Below are 20306 nucleotides of genomic sequence, written 5' to 3'. Positions count from 1 at the left end.
GGTGGCCTTGGACTGCCCTCAGCAGCCTGGGGGAGGGAGGGGAGAGCTGACCCTCTCCAGCAGCTGAGGGCAGAGGTAAATCTGGGGCCAGGGCGGCCTCAGCCCTGTGACTTTTCCACACAGTGGCCAGGGGCAGGGGGGAATAGCTGGAGCCAGGGTGGCCTCAGTCCTATGCCCTCCCTTGCTGAGAGGGAGTTGGCGAGCATTGTAAGCAGGGGGCACAGTCCCCTAGTATCACTTAAATTAGTTTATCTTGGGAGACAAATATCATCAAAACCTAGTAATCAGAACCTCATTTGATTATACTGAAACTAACTTTTTAGAGTCAATAGAAACTTCTGCTGTGGAATTATTTTATTTGTACTAACTGTGAGGTGTGCTATCCCTCACCTCTGCCCTCACAGTATTGGTCTTTTTATCTAATTGTACCCTACAATTGATGGGCTGTCCACCAGTATTTTGGCATATATTTTCACATCAAAATTTATCAAAGACACGGAGAATGATTTTTCACAGCTGTGCTGCTCATCATTTTAAGTCAACTATACATCATAGAGATGTGCTGCTATTACTATAAGATTGAAGAGAGTCTTTACCTTTAAGGAGAAGAATTCTGAAATACCACCATCTCATATTTTTTCAAATGTCCACATTTTTTTCTCTTTTCATGATTTTATTAACATTTTATTTACTGCAAGCATTTTATTTACTTCCTCTGTTCGATATAACGTTGTTCAAGTATTTCAGGATATCCTGTCTTGACTGTCTAATTCTGGTGATACCACTTGCAATAAAATTTTAATTGGTATTATAAATCTACTAGGAACTTTGGCTTTCTTGTTGATCATTCTAGTCTTTTAAGGGTCTCCAGTATTGTAAATATAATCTTGTACATAGGGGGAAAAAGTGCAATTTCTCTTCCAGTTTTGAACACACAAGTGATTTCCTTATTTTGCATGTTTACAGTTTATAATAGCAATAATGGCCTCTTTGGGGCATTTATTGGTAGTTAATGACCTCTCCTAGGACCTAAGCTCATCCAGCTAGTTGTTCACTGCCAGAAAATGCCCTATTTTCAGTCAATCATAGATTAATTTATGTTTATGAGAAAGGTAGATCCAGTGAAACAATCTAAAAAAACAACAAGTTATTTTCACTGTAAATTGTCTATTTTATTGTGCTTTTATTTTTCCAACTGTAACATACATTAATACAAGAAAGCATTTTATATTTAGATCTCTTCATTATTGGCTCAATATTTAAATGTGCTTTTCACTGATAAAAATAACTGTGAATGAAAATTACTCTTTAAGAGGTCACAATTATGTTTTAATTCTATAAATTATTTACAGGTCTATCCATAGATTATATGGAGAACAAGCTTTATTGGATTAGTTCAGGAAATGGAACCATAAATAGATGCAACCTGGATGGTAGTAATTTAGAAGTAATAGAGTCAATGAAAGAAGAATTAACAAAAGCTACAGCTTTAACCATCATGGGTAAGTGCTGGGGTACTATATTTCTTTATATTGATTGGATGGTGATTAGTTATGACCTGCTAAGTGCTTGGAAAAAGTTACTGTTCTGCTAGCACAGGTAGTACACTTTAAATGAATTTTGCAAGTGATAGGTGGGTAGTATTTATTTTAGCTAAGTGGTTTCGGAGATGATTGAAGTCCAAACTTAAGCTCTAATACTATAAAGATATATATTTCTGAATGATTCAATATTCTATAAGCATTTTAAAGTGTCTTATTGATTTTTATTTTATTCAAGTAGATTACTTCACAACCTTCCACATTTATACTGCTATCTTTTGTTTTCTTTAAAATACTCAAAAATAGAACCTAATGGAAAGATAAAAATAAAACATGTTTTAAATTACCACTTATTTTTCTCTATACTGTACTTCAGCCAAAACTGCCATGTTTACCTTAATAAATATGTCTCCATGGAGTCACATGTCTAGACAATTGCATGTGTCTAGACAGACACAAAGGTGCATCTCCACACACAAATTGCATATCTGATTTAAAATCTATTTCAAAATAGCTTATTTTGAATTTGGAGCATCTAGAAAATGCCAAATTTTGAAATAACATTCTATTTCAAGCCAGTCCTTATCACTGGAACAAAGAGGTTTACCAGGATGGCGAAATAGTTTCCCTGTTATTTCAAAACATTTTTTTAGAAATAACGGACAGCTTGTGTAAATGCAAGGAACCTATTTCGGGATACCTCCAGTATCCTGAAATAGCCGTGCAGCGTAGCTGTACCCTAATAGAATCTTTTTTAGTTGCATCAAAATTTACTATGGAGAAGAGAAGGGCCTGAGGGTCTAAATAGTTTTGCTCCTATTAAGAATTATTTCCTGTCTCCCTACAGATAAAGCAGCTTATAAGTGGTCTCCACACTTTTCTCTTCTACACAGTTGTTTCCTACCAGTTTATAAATAAATTACTTTCCTTAGTGTCAACATTTGTTGTTCTTAAAAAAAATCCTGAAAAACAATGGCATGTTTATTAGATTAGGTTTGTTTTTCTCTTGTCTCTGACTGCATGGTGGACTCTGAGGCATGTCTACACTAGGAAATTATTTCAAAATAAGTTGAAAATAAATTGAAATAATAAGTCACAAATTAACTATTTTGAAATAGCATGTCCACACTACAGGGAAGTCTCGAAATTAGTCTGAAGCTGACTCTCTTAATGTGGACGCACTACCTTGACTTAGAACCCCAGACAGCTCTGGGGAATAATTACTTTGAATGACTCTGAGGAGTAGTTATTTTGAAATTGTAGTGGTGGAGCATCCACCCTACCGCTATTTTGAAATAACTATTTCAAAATAAGTGAAATTCCTTCTGGAAAGCAGGAGTTATTATTTCCAAATAGCCAGCCCATTATTTAAAAATAATAGGCCTTATAGTGTGGACATGCTGCTTGTTATTTTGAAATAAGGAGAGTTATTTTGAAACAACTCCCTAGTATAGACTAATGCTGAATTGGGGACATAGGATTTAAGAGTTGCCTCCCCTAGCTCTAACATATTTTCCTCCTTCAGTAGTTATAAGCACTGTCTCTTTTGCAGGGAATGGGGGAAATATCACAAAAATAATATACTCTAAAATAAAATGTATAGGATGTTTAGAAATGTGGTCAGGAAATAACTATATCCGATTCATTTCAAACTAAAACCAGGGAATACATCTATTGAAAATATGGATTTTTTTAAAGGATAGAATTTCTTAAACAATACTGTGAAAACTGGACAAGAAGTTGAATTGATAGTTAACAGCAAATTAGAAATAAGTTCTCAGTGTGGGATGGTGTCTGAGATATTTGGGGACCCAACAGAGTCTACTGATATTACTCAGATGGGTGCATTGCTCGAAATGGGATGGCTAATCCCCAAAGCTGGTGGTTATTCCAATATTTATGTTTACCAAGCCATTACAAAAAAGTCCAAACTATGCAGTTCTCTTAATGTACCTACTCTTCAGCTTCCAGCCAGACACCTCAGTCAAATAAAGTTCTACAAATCCCAAAGGGCTTATTAACTAGACTAAAAGTAATTTCAAAAAGAAAAAAGAAAAAGTATTAGTTTAAAGACCAATATATACAAACAAGCATGAGTTCCTCTCTTGTGGTTCAGATACATAATAGAGATGAAAAACTTAAAAAACAACAAATAGTCTAGTAGAACCTTAAAGACTAACAAAACATGAGGATGGTATCACAAGCTTTCGTGGGCAAAACCCAAAGAAGTGGGTTTTGCCCACGAAAGCTCGTGATACCATCCACATGTTTTGTTAATCTTTAAGATGCTACTAGACTATTTGTTTTTTAAGTTTTTCTTGTTACAGACTAACTCGGCTACCCCTCTGAAGATAATAGAGATGGTGATCTTGTAGTTGCAGATGGATCTTTTCAGATCATTCCTGAGTTAAGTCAATGTTCATTGTAAGGGAGCCAGGATCTTCTGGTATCTCATTCTTTGTGGCTTGCGGTTTTCCACATGAGCACTCAAGCAGATATGAGATGAAAAAGCATCTTGTCCAAAGAGACTCCTTTTTTTTTGCATCAACATCTTGGACTGAGAGAACCCAATAGACTTTTGATAGAAATTTCTGTCCCCCAAACATTATAATTCGTATAAGGTAATTAATTAAACAGCTTATCACAAACTATAAAGAGACATTTTATAATGATATTAATTTACCCAAGATTCCTCTAAATTTTAATCTTACTCTTATGTCTCTAAATCAATAGTTATAGTGATAGACAGGAGCAGTGTATTTTGTGGTCAGCATATATGTAAGATATAAGTAAATACATATAACCAGGGCTCACCAAGCAGCAGCAAGCCCCGCTCGCCAGCCGCACAGTTCTGCGAGCAGCGCATGTGCAGATCGTGCGGCGCATGCACAGATTGCGTGGCGCCAGCTGTGCCAGCTTGTAATCTACTCGCTACAGGCGAGTAGATTACATTATTTGTCGAGCTCTGCATATAACTAGTATTAACCAATAATTTCTAACAAAACAGGTTTGCTTTTCAAAGCGCTTAACTAACAAGCATTACCATTTACTTGCTTTTATCACAAGCCTCTACAGATTGACTCTAGGTCATTTGGTCTGGGATTTTTTTTAACCATTTCTGACAATGGGTACATCTAAACTACATCCCTCTTTTGAAAAAGGGATCTAAATTAGACATATTGAAATTGCAAATGAAGCCGGTATTTAAATTTCCCATGCTTCATTTGCATAATCATGTCATGGTGTTTTTTCAAAAAACGCTATTTCAAAAGTGAAACCGTGGTCTAAACCCGGTTCTTTCAGAAAGAAAACCCTTTTTTGAATAACCCTGTAAACCTCATTTTGGAGGAGTACAGGATCTTTCGAAAAAGGCTTTTCTCTTTGAAAGAACCATGTCTAGATTGAGTTTTCACTTTCAAAATAGCATTTTTTTTAAAAATGCCATGATGCAATTATGCAAATGAAGCAGGGGAAATTAAAATCCTGGCTTCATTTGCAATTTTGATATGTCTAATTTACATTCCTCTTTTGAAAGAGGGATGTAGTCTAGACATAGCCAATGTGTCTTTCTTGGTGCAAGATTTGTTTCAACTATAACCTTGTCTACATTGAGAAATAAGGTCAATTTTTAGTACCGGAATTGGTAAAGTTGAAGGTGTATGTCCCCACTGTGCACAAGAATTAGATGAAATTAGAAGTAGCACTTCCCAAGTAGGGTGGCTGTCCTCACCTTTGAGAGCAATGCACTGTGGGAAGCTATTCCGCAGCTCTTGTGCCCCTTTGCATTTTTAGGACCAAAACTGTGCAGCAGATGGTTCTCGGTATATGTCAGTGTCCCATAATGTACTCATCTCCTCTCCTCTCCCCTCACTTGAAAGCAACAGCAAACAATCTCTTTGTCTGCTTTTTTCCCTCTGGTTATCCATGCAGATGCTATAGTAGCGTAAGTATGGAACCTATCATAGATCCTGTTGAACATCAATGCATTATGAAAATCGTATTAGCCATGGTGAGTCTTATGCTGGAGCATATCCAGAGACTATGTATACACTGCCCTCTCTTGCACACAAAAATATGCAAATGAGGCGAAACATAGAATATCGTCGTGCATCATTTGCATCATTAATGAAGCTCTGTTTTTGTGCAAGAGGCTTTTGCCCAAAAAGGAACTGTTCTTCCGCTTTTTTCAGGAAAACGGCTCTTGCGCAAGAGGGGGGTTTTGCGCAAAAAGGAGTTGTGTAGATGTCTGCTTTTTGCGCAAAAGCCTCTTGTGCAAAAACAGAGCCTTGTTAATTATGCAAGTGAGGCACAGCGATAGGAGGCTACTGTAGATGTAGCCAGAGTGTATTCAGGGTCCACCAGAATGAGGAAGAATCTGAGGAGGCCATGAATGTATTCTTTTGTGAAGCACTTGAGTGACTGGGGAATGCAGCCAGCATTTGATCCTCTAGACACAATGGAACACCAATTCAGGTGCTGTAAGAAAAGCACACATTGGTGGGGCCATATACAGTAGTGATGCAGCTATGAGATAATCAGCAGGGGCTGCAAAACTTTTGCATGTATAAGGCTACTTTCAATGAGACCTGCTGTGGTAATGGAGAAGCAAGTGGCAATTGCCCTGCAGAAGTCTGCAATGCCAGACAGATAGCATTCAGTTGGAAATCAATTTGGGGTAGGGAAACATACACTGGGGACTATAGTGATCCAAGTAGCCAGAGCAATCAATACCCTTTTGCTACAGAGGATAATGACTCTGGGAAATATGGAGGGATTGCTGCAATGAGGTTCCTTAACTGGGGTGGGGAAAGAGACAGAATGCCCATCCCTATTTTGGCCCCCAACCACCATGTCAAAGAGTAAATAAACTTCAAGGGGTACTCCCTGATGATATTGCAGACACTGGTGGAGCACTAGGACCGTTTCACCAATATCAAATTGGGATGGTTGGGAAAGATGCATGACAAGGAACTCCTGCCTCTTCAGAAAGCTGAAAGCTGGAACGTTGTTCAGAAATCATTACAAACAATGAGTAGTCCTGTGGCATCAGAGGGTATGTCTACACTACCCCGCTAGTTCGAACTAGCGGGGTAATGTAGGCATACCGCACTTGCAAATGAAGCCCAGGATTTGAATTTCCCGGGCTTCATTTGCATAAGCGGGGAGCCGCCATTTTTAAAACCCTGCTGGTTCGAACCCCGTGCAGCGCGGCTACACGGGGCATGAACTGGGTAGTTCGAACTAGGCTTCCTAGTTCGAACTACCGTTACTCCTCGTGAAATGAGCTTTCATGGGTAAAACACTTCTTCAGATGAGCTTGACATCATGTAGCTGTTCTGGAAGGCTGCCATGACTCAAGCTCATCTGAAGAAGTGAGTTTTGTCCATGAAAGCTCATGATACTACATATATATATATTTGTAAAAGCGACGAGGAGTCCTGTGGCACCTTATAGACTAACTGAAGTGTAGGAGCATAAGCTTTCGTGGGCAAAGACCCACTTCGTCAGATGCATGCATCTGACGAAGTGGGTCTTTGCCCACGAAAGCTTATGCTCCTACACTTCAGTTAGTCTATAAGGTGCCACAGGACTCCTCGTCGCTTTTGCAGATTCAGACTAACACGGCTACCCCTCTGATATATATTTGTGAGTCTCTAAGGCAGTGTTTCTCACAGTGGTCTGTGGACCCACTCTAATAAAGCAGCTACCAGGCCGCTCTCGTTTGATTACTTACCAGCTCTGCAGCCAAGGAGCCTTGTTGCTCCCATTGGTTGTGATTCAATGTTTGCAGCCAAGGGGAGCCGCAGGAAGCAGTGAGACCTGGGCTGCTGCTTCCCACAGTTCCTCTTGACTGCAAACAGTGAGCAGCAGCCAATGGAAGCTGCAAGGCTCCGTAGCTGTGGAGCCAGTAAGTAAACAAACCAGAGTGGCCTAGTAGCAGCTTTCTCAGGGTGGCTCTGTGGATCATTTTGAGAAACACTGCTCTAAGATGCCACAGGACTACTCGTTTTTAAAGTTACAGACTAACATGGCTACCCCTCTAAGACCTTTTTAACATTCAGAAATCATGGGGTTTTTTTAGGTGACACATCAGGGACAGAAAAGGAGAAAATCACAGCTCCATGGCTGCTTAATGAGCCCCACCCAGGGGCTCAGGTCTCTGTGCATGGAGCTGCCTAGCTGGGGGAGAGGCACTTCTCCTTCAGCTACAGCAGCAGTTCCCTGCTGAAGATAGACCAGCTAGACTCTCCCAGCTGCTAGGGACACATCCCCTGCATACTGGCTGGGGGGAGCTGCTGCTGTAGCTAAGGGAGAAGTGCCCTCCCCCCCAGCCAGGAAGCTTCATGCACGGCAGCCCTGAGTCCCTGGATGGGGCTCATTAAGCAGCTGCCATGCATCTTAGAGGAAACCTTGATTGTGAGGACAGACTTTTGCTTTGGGTGCATCCCTAGAAGGTTGAGTATGAAGCTGCATTTTTCACCCCCAACCCACATTTTAGGGCCCCTGGGAGAGGAAGCTATGGAACTGTATTAGGGGGGAATGTGGTTCTGCAAGGAGGTGTCTCTGCATGCAGCTGTCCTGGGAGGCTCCCTGGAAGGTCCTGGAAGGAGGCAGTTCAACACATCCACAATGGTCTTCAAGACTCCTTCCTGATTCTTCACCTCCAGTTCCCTGCACACTCTTCTGTCCTCATGCTCCACTCTTGTCTCCAGAAGCAGCGCATTCCTGCACTTGCTTAAGTGCTCCCTGTCCAAGTGTGCGGATTGTATTTATCCTTGAGCATGTCATCCCTACTCTGTTTTTGCCTGCAGATTTGTGCCAGCCAGAAAGCTAGCGGCGCTGAGAGAGTGTGCAATATGCTCGCTGCTATTCCCACTGTAACAAAAAGTGAAAGGCAGACTTTACAGGAGATACATTGTAGAGAGTGTAAAACCTAATCTGTTAAAAAAGGAAGGTCTGTCTAGAGACAAAAGGGATGTGTTATGCACAAGGCCACAGTTATGCTTTCAAGTGGCCATTTTGCAGCAAGTACACCACTGAGTTCTCGGTGGCATGAATGGTATGGGACAAGCTATGGCTTGAGTCTGGGGGAGAGAGGGGATCCAGGTGTGGTGGCAAGGCAGGAACTCACATAGTGCCCATATGTTTGGCACCCTTCATTGGATGGGGGAGTACAACTTTCCCTTCCCCCCAGGCCATCAGTGCAACAGTGGAAGAGAGTCCAGGGATGGCAGCAGGGCAGGGGTTCTTGCCATACTTCCTTAGGGGGTGAGCAAATGGAGGTTTACTGCAGAGATATCAGCTAATAGCTTCCCCTGCTTCAGCTGCATTTCCATGTGCGATATCAGTCTTCTCTGAATGACACAGAGTGATGGGGGAAGATGCTGAGTGATTATGGTTAGTAACCTGGGCCTTATGCTGCATCACTTTGTGCTGCAATGATGCCAGAAAATGTACTGATGGCTTGGCATGGAAAGGCTTCTTACTGTGGAGAATGGAATAAGGCAGGTCTCCCCAGAAACCTTGTGAGAAGGATGAAAGATTTTCTCTATAAAAGCTTTATGGAGATGTGCAGGGAGGATTTCCGCTCCATCTCCAGACATATTAACAAGCTGTTCCGGGGAGCCCCTGCTGTGTAGTCACAGTGGCTGCCACAGATCACACCCGATTGCCTAATCCCACTTACAGCATAATAAAACATGTGAACTCATCAGAAGTGCCCTTCCCAGGATCAGAGCCCAGCTGCAAAATGTGCTAGGAGGAGGGAATTGTCTCCAAAGTTATAAAAGTGACCTGGCTATTGGTGACATCAGTTACCCCAAACACTTGCTGACCACTTTCCTTGTCCTCTGCTTCCTCATCCACACTGTCCTCCACACTGCTGCCCGAAGCTGCCAGAGGAGTGTCTAGGGAGGAATCCATGGATTGACTAGGGAAGCTGATTGTGTCCCCCTACCCCAATGATCACATGCAGGTGCTCACGGAAGCTGAATGTTTGTGACAGTGATCCAGACCATCCATGTGCCTCCTTTTTCTTCTGGTACTACTGCCTCAGCTCCTTGTTTTCAGGTGGCACCACTGAGTATCCCTAGCCTATCCTTTCTCCTCTATGTCCTTATCTATGCCAATATTACAATCTGCATTTATTTTGTTGCTTCATAGTTCTGCAAGAAAGAATTACTCTCCCCAGACAGCAGTGAAGTCTAGGAAATCCTGCATACTCCATGCTAGTGCTCTTCTGTGACTCTGGAAACACAGGTGTGCTGTTTCCTCTGAAGTCAGCTTACCATGCTGACCACACAAGAAATACTGGCTACACAGGAAATGAAATTCAGATTTTCCTATTCACCTGGGATATGTCTCCACTGCAAAGTTAATTCGGAATAAAAGCCATTATTCCGAATTAACTTCCATAGTATCTACACAAGCAAACTGCAAGGGTATTTAATTCGAGTTTGGTAAACCTCATTCTACGAGGAGTAACTCCAAACTCGAATTAGCTAATTCAAAATAAGCGCTGTGTAGATGCTTATTCCAAATTAGTGGACCTCCAGCCTTCCCAGTTTCCCCTGGTGGCCAATCTGGGCCAAACCAGGAAAACTCTTCTCCCTCCCCACACCCCAAAGCCCTTAAAGGAGCTGACTCTGGCCACAGTGCCTGTGCCAGCTCCAAGACTGCCAGCACAGAGCCAGCAGTTGCTGCCCCGACCCAGTGGCCCCAAAACATGAGCCAGCAAGCCACTGGCAGCCAGCCCTCTGCTGCACCCTAGGAGCAATCTGCCAGCTCCCAGGAGCCTGCCAGGGCCCAGAGAAGGCAAGTGCCTTCCTGGTCCAGGGCAGAGAACAGAGCGGACCGTACTCAGGTTTGGGGGGATACCTCCAGTGTCCATGATCTCCACACTAGACAGAGGAAAGCAGCCGTCTATGGCAGGAAAGCTGCCAGCCTGGCCACCAAAGGCCACATGCGCACCCAGGAGCAGGTTTGCATGAAAATCAAGTTGGTCCAGCAAGACCCCCAACCCTGAGCTTCTCCTCCCCTTTCCTCCCCTTGCCTCCCCCTTCCAGCTCCCTCCTCCCAGGTTTCCTCCTCCCCTTTCCCACCCTCATTCACACCCCAGTTTTGGTCAATAAAGAGAGTTTGGTTTTGGCAAGAAATGTGTTTTTATTTGACATCAGGAAGGGGGGTTAGGGAAGGGTAAGTGGAAGGACGTGAGGGAGGAATGAGGCACAAGCCCCCAGTGGGGCAGACCAGGGAGGCTCTTAGTGCTCCTCAGGGTGGAAGTTCTCCCGCAGGGCATCCTGGATACTGACAGCCCCATGATGGACCTCCAGGATGGCAGCCTGCAGAAAGTGCAGCCAGACTCTCAGCAACACATCCACGAGAAGCACCAGAGTACCCAGGTGCAGCTCCGGCTCCGTGTTGCAGAGTGCTGTGGTGTCCTAAGTGAGGGCAACCAGAGCACATAGAGACACAAATGCTTTGCTTCCCTCATCAAGGCAGTCAAGCAAGCAGGGATACCTGAGAACCGGCTGCCTGGGGGGAAGGAGGGGTGTCCCTTTAAGCACTGGCAGCCACACATAAACACTCCTGACCTGATGCCCTGCCTGACCTGGTTCTGGATGGCCTTATATCCGAGTCTGTGTCCAGTCAGTGTGGATGCAGTATTTCGAATTAGCAAAATGCTAATTCGAACTGCATTTTGTGTGTGGACGCGTTAATTCAAATTAGCTTAATTCTAATTAACTATTCCAAATTAAGATATCTTGAATTAACGCTGTAGTGTAGACATACCCCTGGAGAGCAGTAGAGTTGAAAGTCCTGGCCAGACCACTAGATCAAGAATTTTGACTTTCACAGCACTGCATGTGCACTACAGTAAAGTCAGCCATACCTAAATCAACTTACCAGAGTACCTAAATCAACTTTAACAGCCCTTATAGTTGATGGAACAGGATTGATGGTGTGGACTTATTGTTTAGAAATTGGACATAATGTGATTGTTTGACCTAAACTCCCAGTGTAGACCAGACCTCAAACACTGTGGTATCAACAATGATTTTTATGGCCATGTTATAATCAGAAATGGTCATAGTGACAAAACTTTTGAGTCATATTGTCACTTGTTTTTGTATAGTAGTGACAAGGTGTGTAAAGAGACTTTAATACTCTCTGCAGTTCCCATGTGAAGGCTACAGATGGTCACTATCCCTTTGCATTAGGGAAGACAGATTTCTCTTGTCCTACCCCATGGCAAACTCAATGTCTTTTATGGTCCTGGCTTCATCATCCTTCTTCGTGAGCCCTTTAGGTTGAACATATGGTCCGCTTATGAAAGTCTTCTATATACTTAGGTATTAAAAAATTTAAAGATATTTAACAGAAATAGGACATCTGCTTAGAAAACCTGAAGACCGGGGGAAAAAAAAACCCTCAAACAAGGGAGCTAGAAGGTGACACTAGGTTAATGATGGCTATGGCTGGTTCTCCTGATGACTAGAATGATTTTCCTGACCCCAGGAACAAAACAATCAAGACTTGAGCTTGGTTTTGTTTGTTTGTTTTCTGTTCTGCATCAGAACAAAACCAAGATGTTTCAAATTTTTTTCATGTTCATCTGATGAAGTGGGTTTTACCCATGAAAGCTCATGATTCTATATATTTGAGTTAGTAGGTGCCACAGGACTACTCTTTCTCTTTAGAGAAAACACAAGCCACCCCAGAATAGCTAATAACTAAGTGGAAAGTTTCTGAAAGATTGACAACATTCTCCCTAGGTTCATATATATCAGTGATTTTGGTTTTAGGTATTTGAAAATAGGTCTGTTTAATAAACTTGATTTATTTTGATATGTATAGAGATACCTGCCTAGTCCCTCAGAGTCCTCCAAACACCTATCTGTGTGAAAAAATAACTAATTTTATTTAATAATTGTTCACATATTCAGTGTGAATGTTTTTGCTTGTTTACATATACATATATAGATGGATACATAGTTGATATTTGATTATTAATATTGTATAACAGATGAATCTGTGTAACATGAACTTCAGAATTTTTGTCACACTAGGAATATCTCTATATTAATCTGTTTCCACTGGTAATTTGCTAACATAGTTTCAATATTTGAATAATATTTACATATTATTTTGTGCTGTGGAAGTCAACTAAGAAAAAATCTGTATTTTATTTTAGCTCAGTCTTAAACAGATTCACAGATGTTTAATGTATTATTTCATTGACTTGATTATGCCTGAGATCTTTTATATAAATCAATGCTAATTGAATAAAAATTCGCTTTTTCTTTAGTGAGCTGTAGAAGTATTTTATTATGAGAATAAGGATATTTGTTTATACTTTCACTGTGATGTTCAGGCAGATAAAAAATCTGGGAGAAGTCTGTAGTTGAGTCTCTCAGTAATGCTTACCAATATTGAGATCAAGAGAGCCAATGATTTCAGATTACAGGTCAGATTAGCAGTGTTTCATGTTCTTCTTACTTTAAAAATTAATAGAGTGAAGTTAATTAGTGTTATCATCTGATATTTGCTACTACATATTTTTAAATAAATTTCATACACACACACACATCTTTCCAAAACAAAAGAATATATTTTTATATTAATACTTCCACATTTTCTCAATTAGTTACTCTTTTGTATAGGTACCTAAATTTTTTTAAAGCCCATATTATGGTCTTTACTGCAGATCTGTAAAGATATTTAGGCCTTGCTGTGATCAGTTTTGCTACATTTTACTGATTTAGGAGATTATGGCCTTGTCTACCTACGTAAGCGGTATAAATCAATATAAATTGCTCTAGTTAAAGTATGTATGTTATGTAATTTACATCAATGTAACTTACATAGACTTAAGGTGGTCTTTACACTGCACTGTGTCAATGGGAGACATTTTCCCATAGCTGGTGGAAGTGACATTAATGTGAGAGTGCACAGTGATCAGCTTAGCACATTTTCAGCAGACCCACTATACTGACATTGCTTCATCAATTGCCAAAGTGTCAGTTAAGCTACATAGTGAAGTCAAGCACTTATTCTCAGTTTCAGAAAGGATTTAGATACTTCAGAGATTATTACTCTTTGATTGTCCATGGGGTACACTTACGGGCTATATTCTCAAACAGAATCAGGCATCCTGAATCCAAGAGCTGTGTTTCATTCATTTACTTACATTTTAAAATTATTTTTCCACAGAATCAACAGGAAATATTGAGGAAGCTCTATATCACCCTTTTCTTGGCATCTCCAACTGACTACTGTATGGGAGAAGCCAGATAATAGATAGATTTTATTAATCCTATTCATGAATTGCTTCCCTCTCCCCTTTGTTTTGTGGGGAACCCAGGCAGCTAAATCAGGTTTGTGAATTACAGTGATTTTCTAGGTGCCTAAAAACTGTGTTGTGATGCACAAAATCCCCACATCTACGTTTCTTTGAAAATCTATTCCTAAGTGTCTAGGACACTTTTAAAAATGAAATTTAGTTTCAAAATCATTAAGATGTTGTAACACTGAGCACAGCAATGCTTAAGCACTTTTAAAAATCTGAGCCTATATGTGATAAAGCTGTGACAACCTTCAATATGACTTCTAGAGTTTTGTAGATAGTGACATATGTAGAGGTATGATTAACTTGAACTGAACTACTACACAAAGGTTCTGGTTTGCTATTCAGGGTACATTTTGTGTTTGCTATTAAATATTGTAATAGAATGCATGCTGGCTTCTTTCTTAGGATGATTGTTGTGGTTTTAAATCAGTTTCTTAGCCACAGTATATCCAGGATTTGCATGAAACTACTAGACAATGTGAACACAAATATATATCTAAATAACATAAGATGGAATCTCAGTGGGCAGGTAATAATGATAATAAGTAACTCTAATACTTTTTATCAATGGATCTCAGAGTACTCTACCAAAGAAGGAAGTGTTGTCATCCCTATTGTAAGTGTTGTCACCCCAGATGGGTAAGCAGAAGCACAACGGAGTGAATTAATTGGGCAGGGTTGCTTAGCAGGACAGTGGTAAAGCTTTAAATGGATCCCAAGTTTTATGAATCCCAGATTACAGTTTTCTCAAGTAGGCCACATGATTTCTCAAGTTTTTAGTGTAAGACCCGTCCTTCCACTCTCAGGTACACATTGTTTTAGTGGAATGGGGATAATGACTGCAGTTTGACATGTTTGGAATGTGTAATTGCTGGGAGGGCCAAAGAAGACTTTCAGGTATGACTGATATCTCAAGAGTTTTCCAGTTCTATTACTTGCTGGTTACAGTAACTTTAAGCACATGAGACAAGACAGGTGTGTGTTTCCTGCTCTTCATTCACTCCTTCCCTGCTACCATTTACAGCTCATTCTTTCCTCCCCATCCTATTGAGCTATTAGCACTTCAGAAATTGGGAGAAATGGTAGAAAAGGTTTTTTTTTCACAATAGTGTATTTTAGGAATGTCTTGTGGAAATAACCCCAAATGTTGATCATTAACCTTACCTCACATGTGCATGAGTCACAGCAAATGTCAACATTATCTGAGTATGCACAGAGATTGTAGAACATTTAGGAACATTTCCTTTGAAACAAAGAAATCTTTCAATCTCAATATTAAGAAGACAATGTAGGTGAGACAATATTTTCTATTGGACCAACTTCTGTTTGCTAAAGAATAAAGTGTGAGGTACACAGAGCTCTTCTTCATGTTTGGGAAAGGTGCTCAGAATGTTGCAACTAAATACAAGCTGGAACAGATGTTTTACCATAAGTAGCTACATATTCTAAGGGACCATTCAAAATGAAATTACCCATTAACACCCTGGCAGTTGCCAGCCCTGAAGAATTGCTCTATATAGCTCAAAATTGTGTCTCTTTCACAAACAGACGTTGATTCAATAAAAGATAATAGTTCACCCGCTTTGTCTCTCTATATCACTGGACCAGCACAACTACAACAACATTATAAACAATCTCAACTGTAGCAGAGGTTGTAGTCTGCTATAATATTGTATGAAATTAATCATCAGTAACTGCTTTGCAGATCCCCAGCACAGAATAATCCTGGAAGTAGATGACTGTATGAGTGGTATAAAGCGTCTCACTCACCTCAATTTGATGTTCTCAGATTAATGGGAACACCGCAAGGAGATGAATATTGCCTGAAACAATAGCTGTGATTTATGTTAAAAGGTTCATTCATCTCAATGGGTGTTTTCCCTAGTAATAAACTTCAAGACTCTGTGCTATATACATAAAACATGCCTGTTCCCAGTTTCTCATCCCACTCTCCTAGTGTGTTCTTGGTGCATTCTCCCAGCATGCCTGTTTTCAGCTTCCAGCTCAGTGGAGAGCTGGTAAAGGTACTAGGTGGGGATTTGTCATCTCAGTTCTCTTTCTGCACCTCAAAGTTCTTTCTTTGTACAACACATACATTGGATATTGGTTTAAAAGTCACAGCTTCCTTATAGAAAACTGTCTCTGACAGGCAGTTAAGTCCCTTGTTTTGCATCTGAGACAGAAGGTGGAACCTTTTTTGGGAAAGCTGTAGTGGAGGTGAGTAGGAGAACTATCCCTGGCTGGCCATTCGGGTAAAACTCAAAATCGCTTGAGCAGAACATTAGAAGGTTTACTGAAAAGATATTTGAATTTTCAGGACCTTCTCTATAGACTTGTGTTCTTGAAGAATCTTCAGGAACTGTCATCTGTGTAAACTCAGCAACAAATTTCTGCCTGCCAATGGCGTTGTCAAAGACTGCCACTTATAGTACCCTCAAGGTACCTGCTTATTCTTTGGTTCTGCATTTTTAACTATGGGGAGAGAAAATAGATATGCATTAAATGCACTGATACTGTGGTGTTGTGTCTGTTATAAGATAGCTGATTAGAAGACATTTTAGGCAGCAGCAATATTTGCATCAATTCTCCAACACCCAAGTTGGCAGTATCCTCCTTTTAGGAAATGTTTCTACATACTAGTTCACAAAACATACATTATTGCTTCTAATCCTCCAAGAAAAATCATGTCTAGAAACCAAAATCCTATTTCTGGAGAAGAGATTGGTGTATCTGGAGCAATGTACTTAATATTTAATGGAAGGGTATCAAAGACTGGAGAGCAATCCTTGGACTTCAGAGGAATATGCCACCTGTTTTACCTAATCTTTCTGTAATTAATATAGTGTAATCCTTCTGCCAGGTAGCGCCAGCAGCAGCCAGGACCAGGTTCAATATCTAGGGGTCCCTTTTCATCCATCTCACACAGAACCGGCTCGAGTCCCCACCCAGTACCCTGGGAAATTCACACACCCCTGGGCGCCTCTGAGAGGCAATGCTTCCCCACTCGCAAGCACAGAGTCTGAGTGTAGAAAAAAAACCTTTTAATGAAAGAGAGAGAGAAGTCACATGGCATTAGCTTGGAAAAATACCACAACCAGAGTTCATAACCAATCTACGAGTAACCATCCCAGCTCAAACAGATTGAGCAATGTCCTTTGCATCTCAGGCTCTCTAGTCCAACAATGTAAGGGTCCCATTCACCTACCTAAACTTTCTCTATACTCCACTTCAAATGCCCCACTTACAGCTCTGTCCAGTCAGTACAGACCCAGACACATCACCTTGATGACTCCACTCATTGAGCCTGAGGCCATGCTACCTTTGTGCTGCTCCTGTTATCCACTTTCTCCACCAGCTGCCCTGTTGGCCACCTGCCGCTTCTTCTGACGGCTGCCTGCCGGTCACTCCCACCAGCCACTCTGCTGGCCACCTGCCACTGCTTCTACCACCCGCTTGCCGTGCTCCTACTGGCCTCCCACCAGTTGCAATGGGTCTGGCTCCAGGCCAAACCAGTGACTTCAGTTCTTAGTGATTTCACCTCTTACCCATCACCTAGGCTGGCCAAAAGATTCCAGCTTCCACTAGAATAACAGAGACACTTCTTATGGAGTCTGCTTTAGGTCTATCCTTAGAACAGGGGGGAAAGGAGACAGGTTGAATCAGTCTTACAGCTGACTCCTGGCAGGCACGAAGCAGGCTAGCTCAAGCCCCTTCCCTCCAACTCATCCACTCAAATCTGGAGGAAAGGGGGAGGCTTGTTCATCTGAGATCCTGTACAATGATGGTGTCTCTCCTGCAAGCACTGGTGTCATATTTTACAGTTCCTACGTTTAGGGGTGGCATGGTTTGTGACTCCACAACAGCCAAATTAGTTACAATATACCACATTCCATTCCAATAATTCACCCTCCATCAGCCCTGGCTGAATTGGATTTATATAACCACACCCTGGATTCCTTCCCCATTCCAGCATGAGCTGTATTTACATATCAACAGTTAATTATCTTGCAGGGCTAAACAATTTGAGTGAGAATATCCACCCTCCAGGGAGGCTGTCTCCTTTCATCTGGCTTCATTGCAGCCCCTGCTTACAATAGCAAGAAGTGTCAGCAGCCAAAGGTGGAAGCCGTGATCAGATACATTAATGTCTGCAATGGAATTAGCTTTTATCTCTAGCCTACTTTAAAAAATGGAAAACTTCTTCTGGTGCAGGGGAGTGACAAGAAGAATGTCTCAATCTACACTTCCAGACATACTGAAATTCCTTCCAAGCACTTCCTTTGAATTTCAGTGCCATTTCCATTCAAGCACATTCTATAGATTTTGCATCACTCCATGGTTCAGTTGAACAGTTTGTAAGTCATCACATGAATGTTTTTGGGCTCCTCAAAAATTGGGAACAGCAAAAATTAAGTCACCCTTGTAATTTTTCTATTTTCTCACTCCTTAAGAAACTCTCTGGGTGCGTCTAGACTGGCAAGATTTTGCGCAAGCTGTCTACACTGGCCGCTTGAATTTACGCAAGAGCACTGACTTTCTAATGCACAAAATCAGTGCTTCTTGCACAAATACTTTCACGCTCCCGCTCGGGAAGAACTGTTTTGCGCAAAAAAGCCCCGATGGCTAAAATGGCGATCGGGGCTTTCTTGTGCAAAAGTGTGTCTAGACTGGCCACAGATGCTTTTGCGCAAAAGCACTTTTTGCACAAAAGCATCCATGCCGATCTAGACACGCTTTTGCAGAAATACTTTTAACAGAAAAACTTTTCAGTTAAAAGTATTTCCGCAAAATCATGCCAGTCTAGATGCGGCCTCTGTGTGTACCTCAAGCTCTACTTGTTCCTATTATTTTCTTTGCCATAATAGTCAAGGATCTTCATGTTATTTCCTGTGAGCTACAAGGACATTGAGACAAAATTATTTTTGGGAACATTGCAGTCCTTGTGAAACTCAGGCTAAAAGGAGTTTTAGCAGTTAATCTTAACTACAGTTTTGTTCATTGTTCTGTCCTAATTTGTGAAAGCTCAAGAACAATAGACCATGTAGCCTAGATGCCAAAAGAATCATTTTAATTTAACTTTGCCAAACTGTTGAGCCAATGCACTATGAAAGATGATTCATCTTGCATCAAGGACTTAGGGAGTTAAACTGACACTCCGCTCCCCTCCTCCCCCCGGTGCAGATAGTCAGTTGGAGAAATTTCCTGTTGACCTAGCTACTATCTTTTGGGAAAGTGGATTTCCTCCTGCTTAAAAATACCTTTCATTGACGTAGATAGTTTCTTCACTGAAACATTACAGTAGTGTATCTACGTCACACAGCACATTTAATATAGACAAGTCCATAGCTTGGTAGCAAAGGTTAGTCAGTCTCCAAAGAAAAAATCAAAATTGAATAAGGGGTCTATTTAAAAATCATAATGAAGTTCTTGGAGGGAAACCCTAAATATAATTAAAAGCTAATTTGATCACATTGGTGGGAGGAGAAAGAAGAGGTCTTTTTAATGGACATATGTAAAGAGACTACCTGAACATCAGATCATAACTTCATACATTAAATATTGCATGCACATAACTGATACTCCCTTTTACTGGAAAGTATCCATTGTATACATCTTGAACATTGCATGCAGATATAGTCACCCCACTTAACAGAGATATATTGGAACTGGAATAGGTACAGAAAAGGACAACAAAAATGATCAGGTATATGGAACAGGTTCCATAAAAGGAGAGGATAATAAGGCTGGGAATCTTCAGCTTGGAAAAGAGATGACTAAGGAGAATGATTGAGATCTATAAAATCATGACTAAATAAGGAAGTGTTATTTACTCCTTGTAACACCAGAACTAGGTGTCACAAAATAAAATTAATAGGCAGAAGGTTTAGAACAAACAAAAGGAAGTACAGTAAAACTCCAATAGTCCGGCATCCAATAGTCTGGCACTCCTGATATTCCGGCATCAAAATGGCAAGAGCCTAGTGAGCGAGCTTCGGCAAAAAATGAGTCACAAGGTAACAGCGGCAGCAGCTGAACTAAGCAAAAAGGATAAAAAAGGCTTAAAAAAACTAAAACATTACAGTATACTGTATACAGTATGTACAATAAAAAGGGTTTAGAACACTTTATTTACAGTATATAATGTATACAGTATATATATAACCATCTTATAGTACCTCCTGATAGTCCGGCATATCTGATAATCTGGCACCTCCTAGGTCCCATATGTTCTGGATTATCGGAAGTCTACTGTATTTCTTGAGATAATGCATAGTCAACCTATGAAACTCCTAGCTAGATGATGCTGTGAAGGGCAAGACTATAGATGAGTTAAAAAAAGAATTAGATGCATTCATGAAGGATAGGTCCATCAATGACTATTAGCCATGAAGGGCAGGGATGGTGTCCTCAGACTC

The 20306-nt window shown here is 40.9% G+C and overlaps 1 protein-coding gene across 1 annotated transcript in view; it reads left to right on the top strand.

Annotated features, from left to right (window-relative positions):
- LRP1B (LDL receptor related protein 1B) overlaps positions 1 to 20306 on the top strand; it is a 1362068-nt gene that overhangs the window by 911306 nt on the left and 430456 nt on the right. Inside the window, exon 32 of the mRNA XM_089779714.1 lies at positions 1353 to 1502. Coding sequence (XP_089635840.1) covers positions 1353 to 1502 — 150 coding nt within the window. The remainder of the gene's footprint in view (positions 1 to 1352; positions 1503 to 20306) is intronic.

Source organism: Pelodiscus sinensis, chromosome 7, assembly GCF_052426305.1.
Source record: "Pelodiscus sinensis isolate ZL-2025 chromosome 7, ASM5242630v1, whole genome shotgun sequence".
Classification (NCBI taxonomy): Eukaryota; Metazoa; Chordata; order Testudines; family Trionychidae; genus Pelodiscus; species Pelodiscus sinensis.
This window is presented reverse-complemented; position numbering and strand designations above follow the sequence as displayed.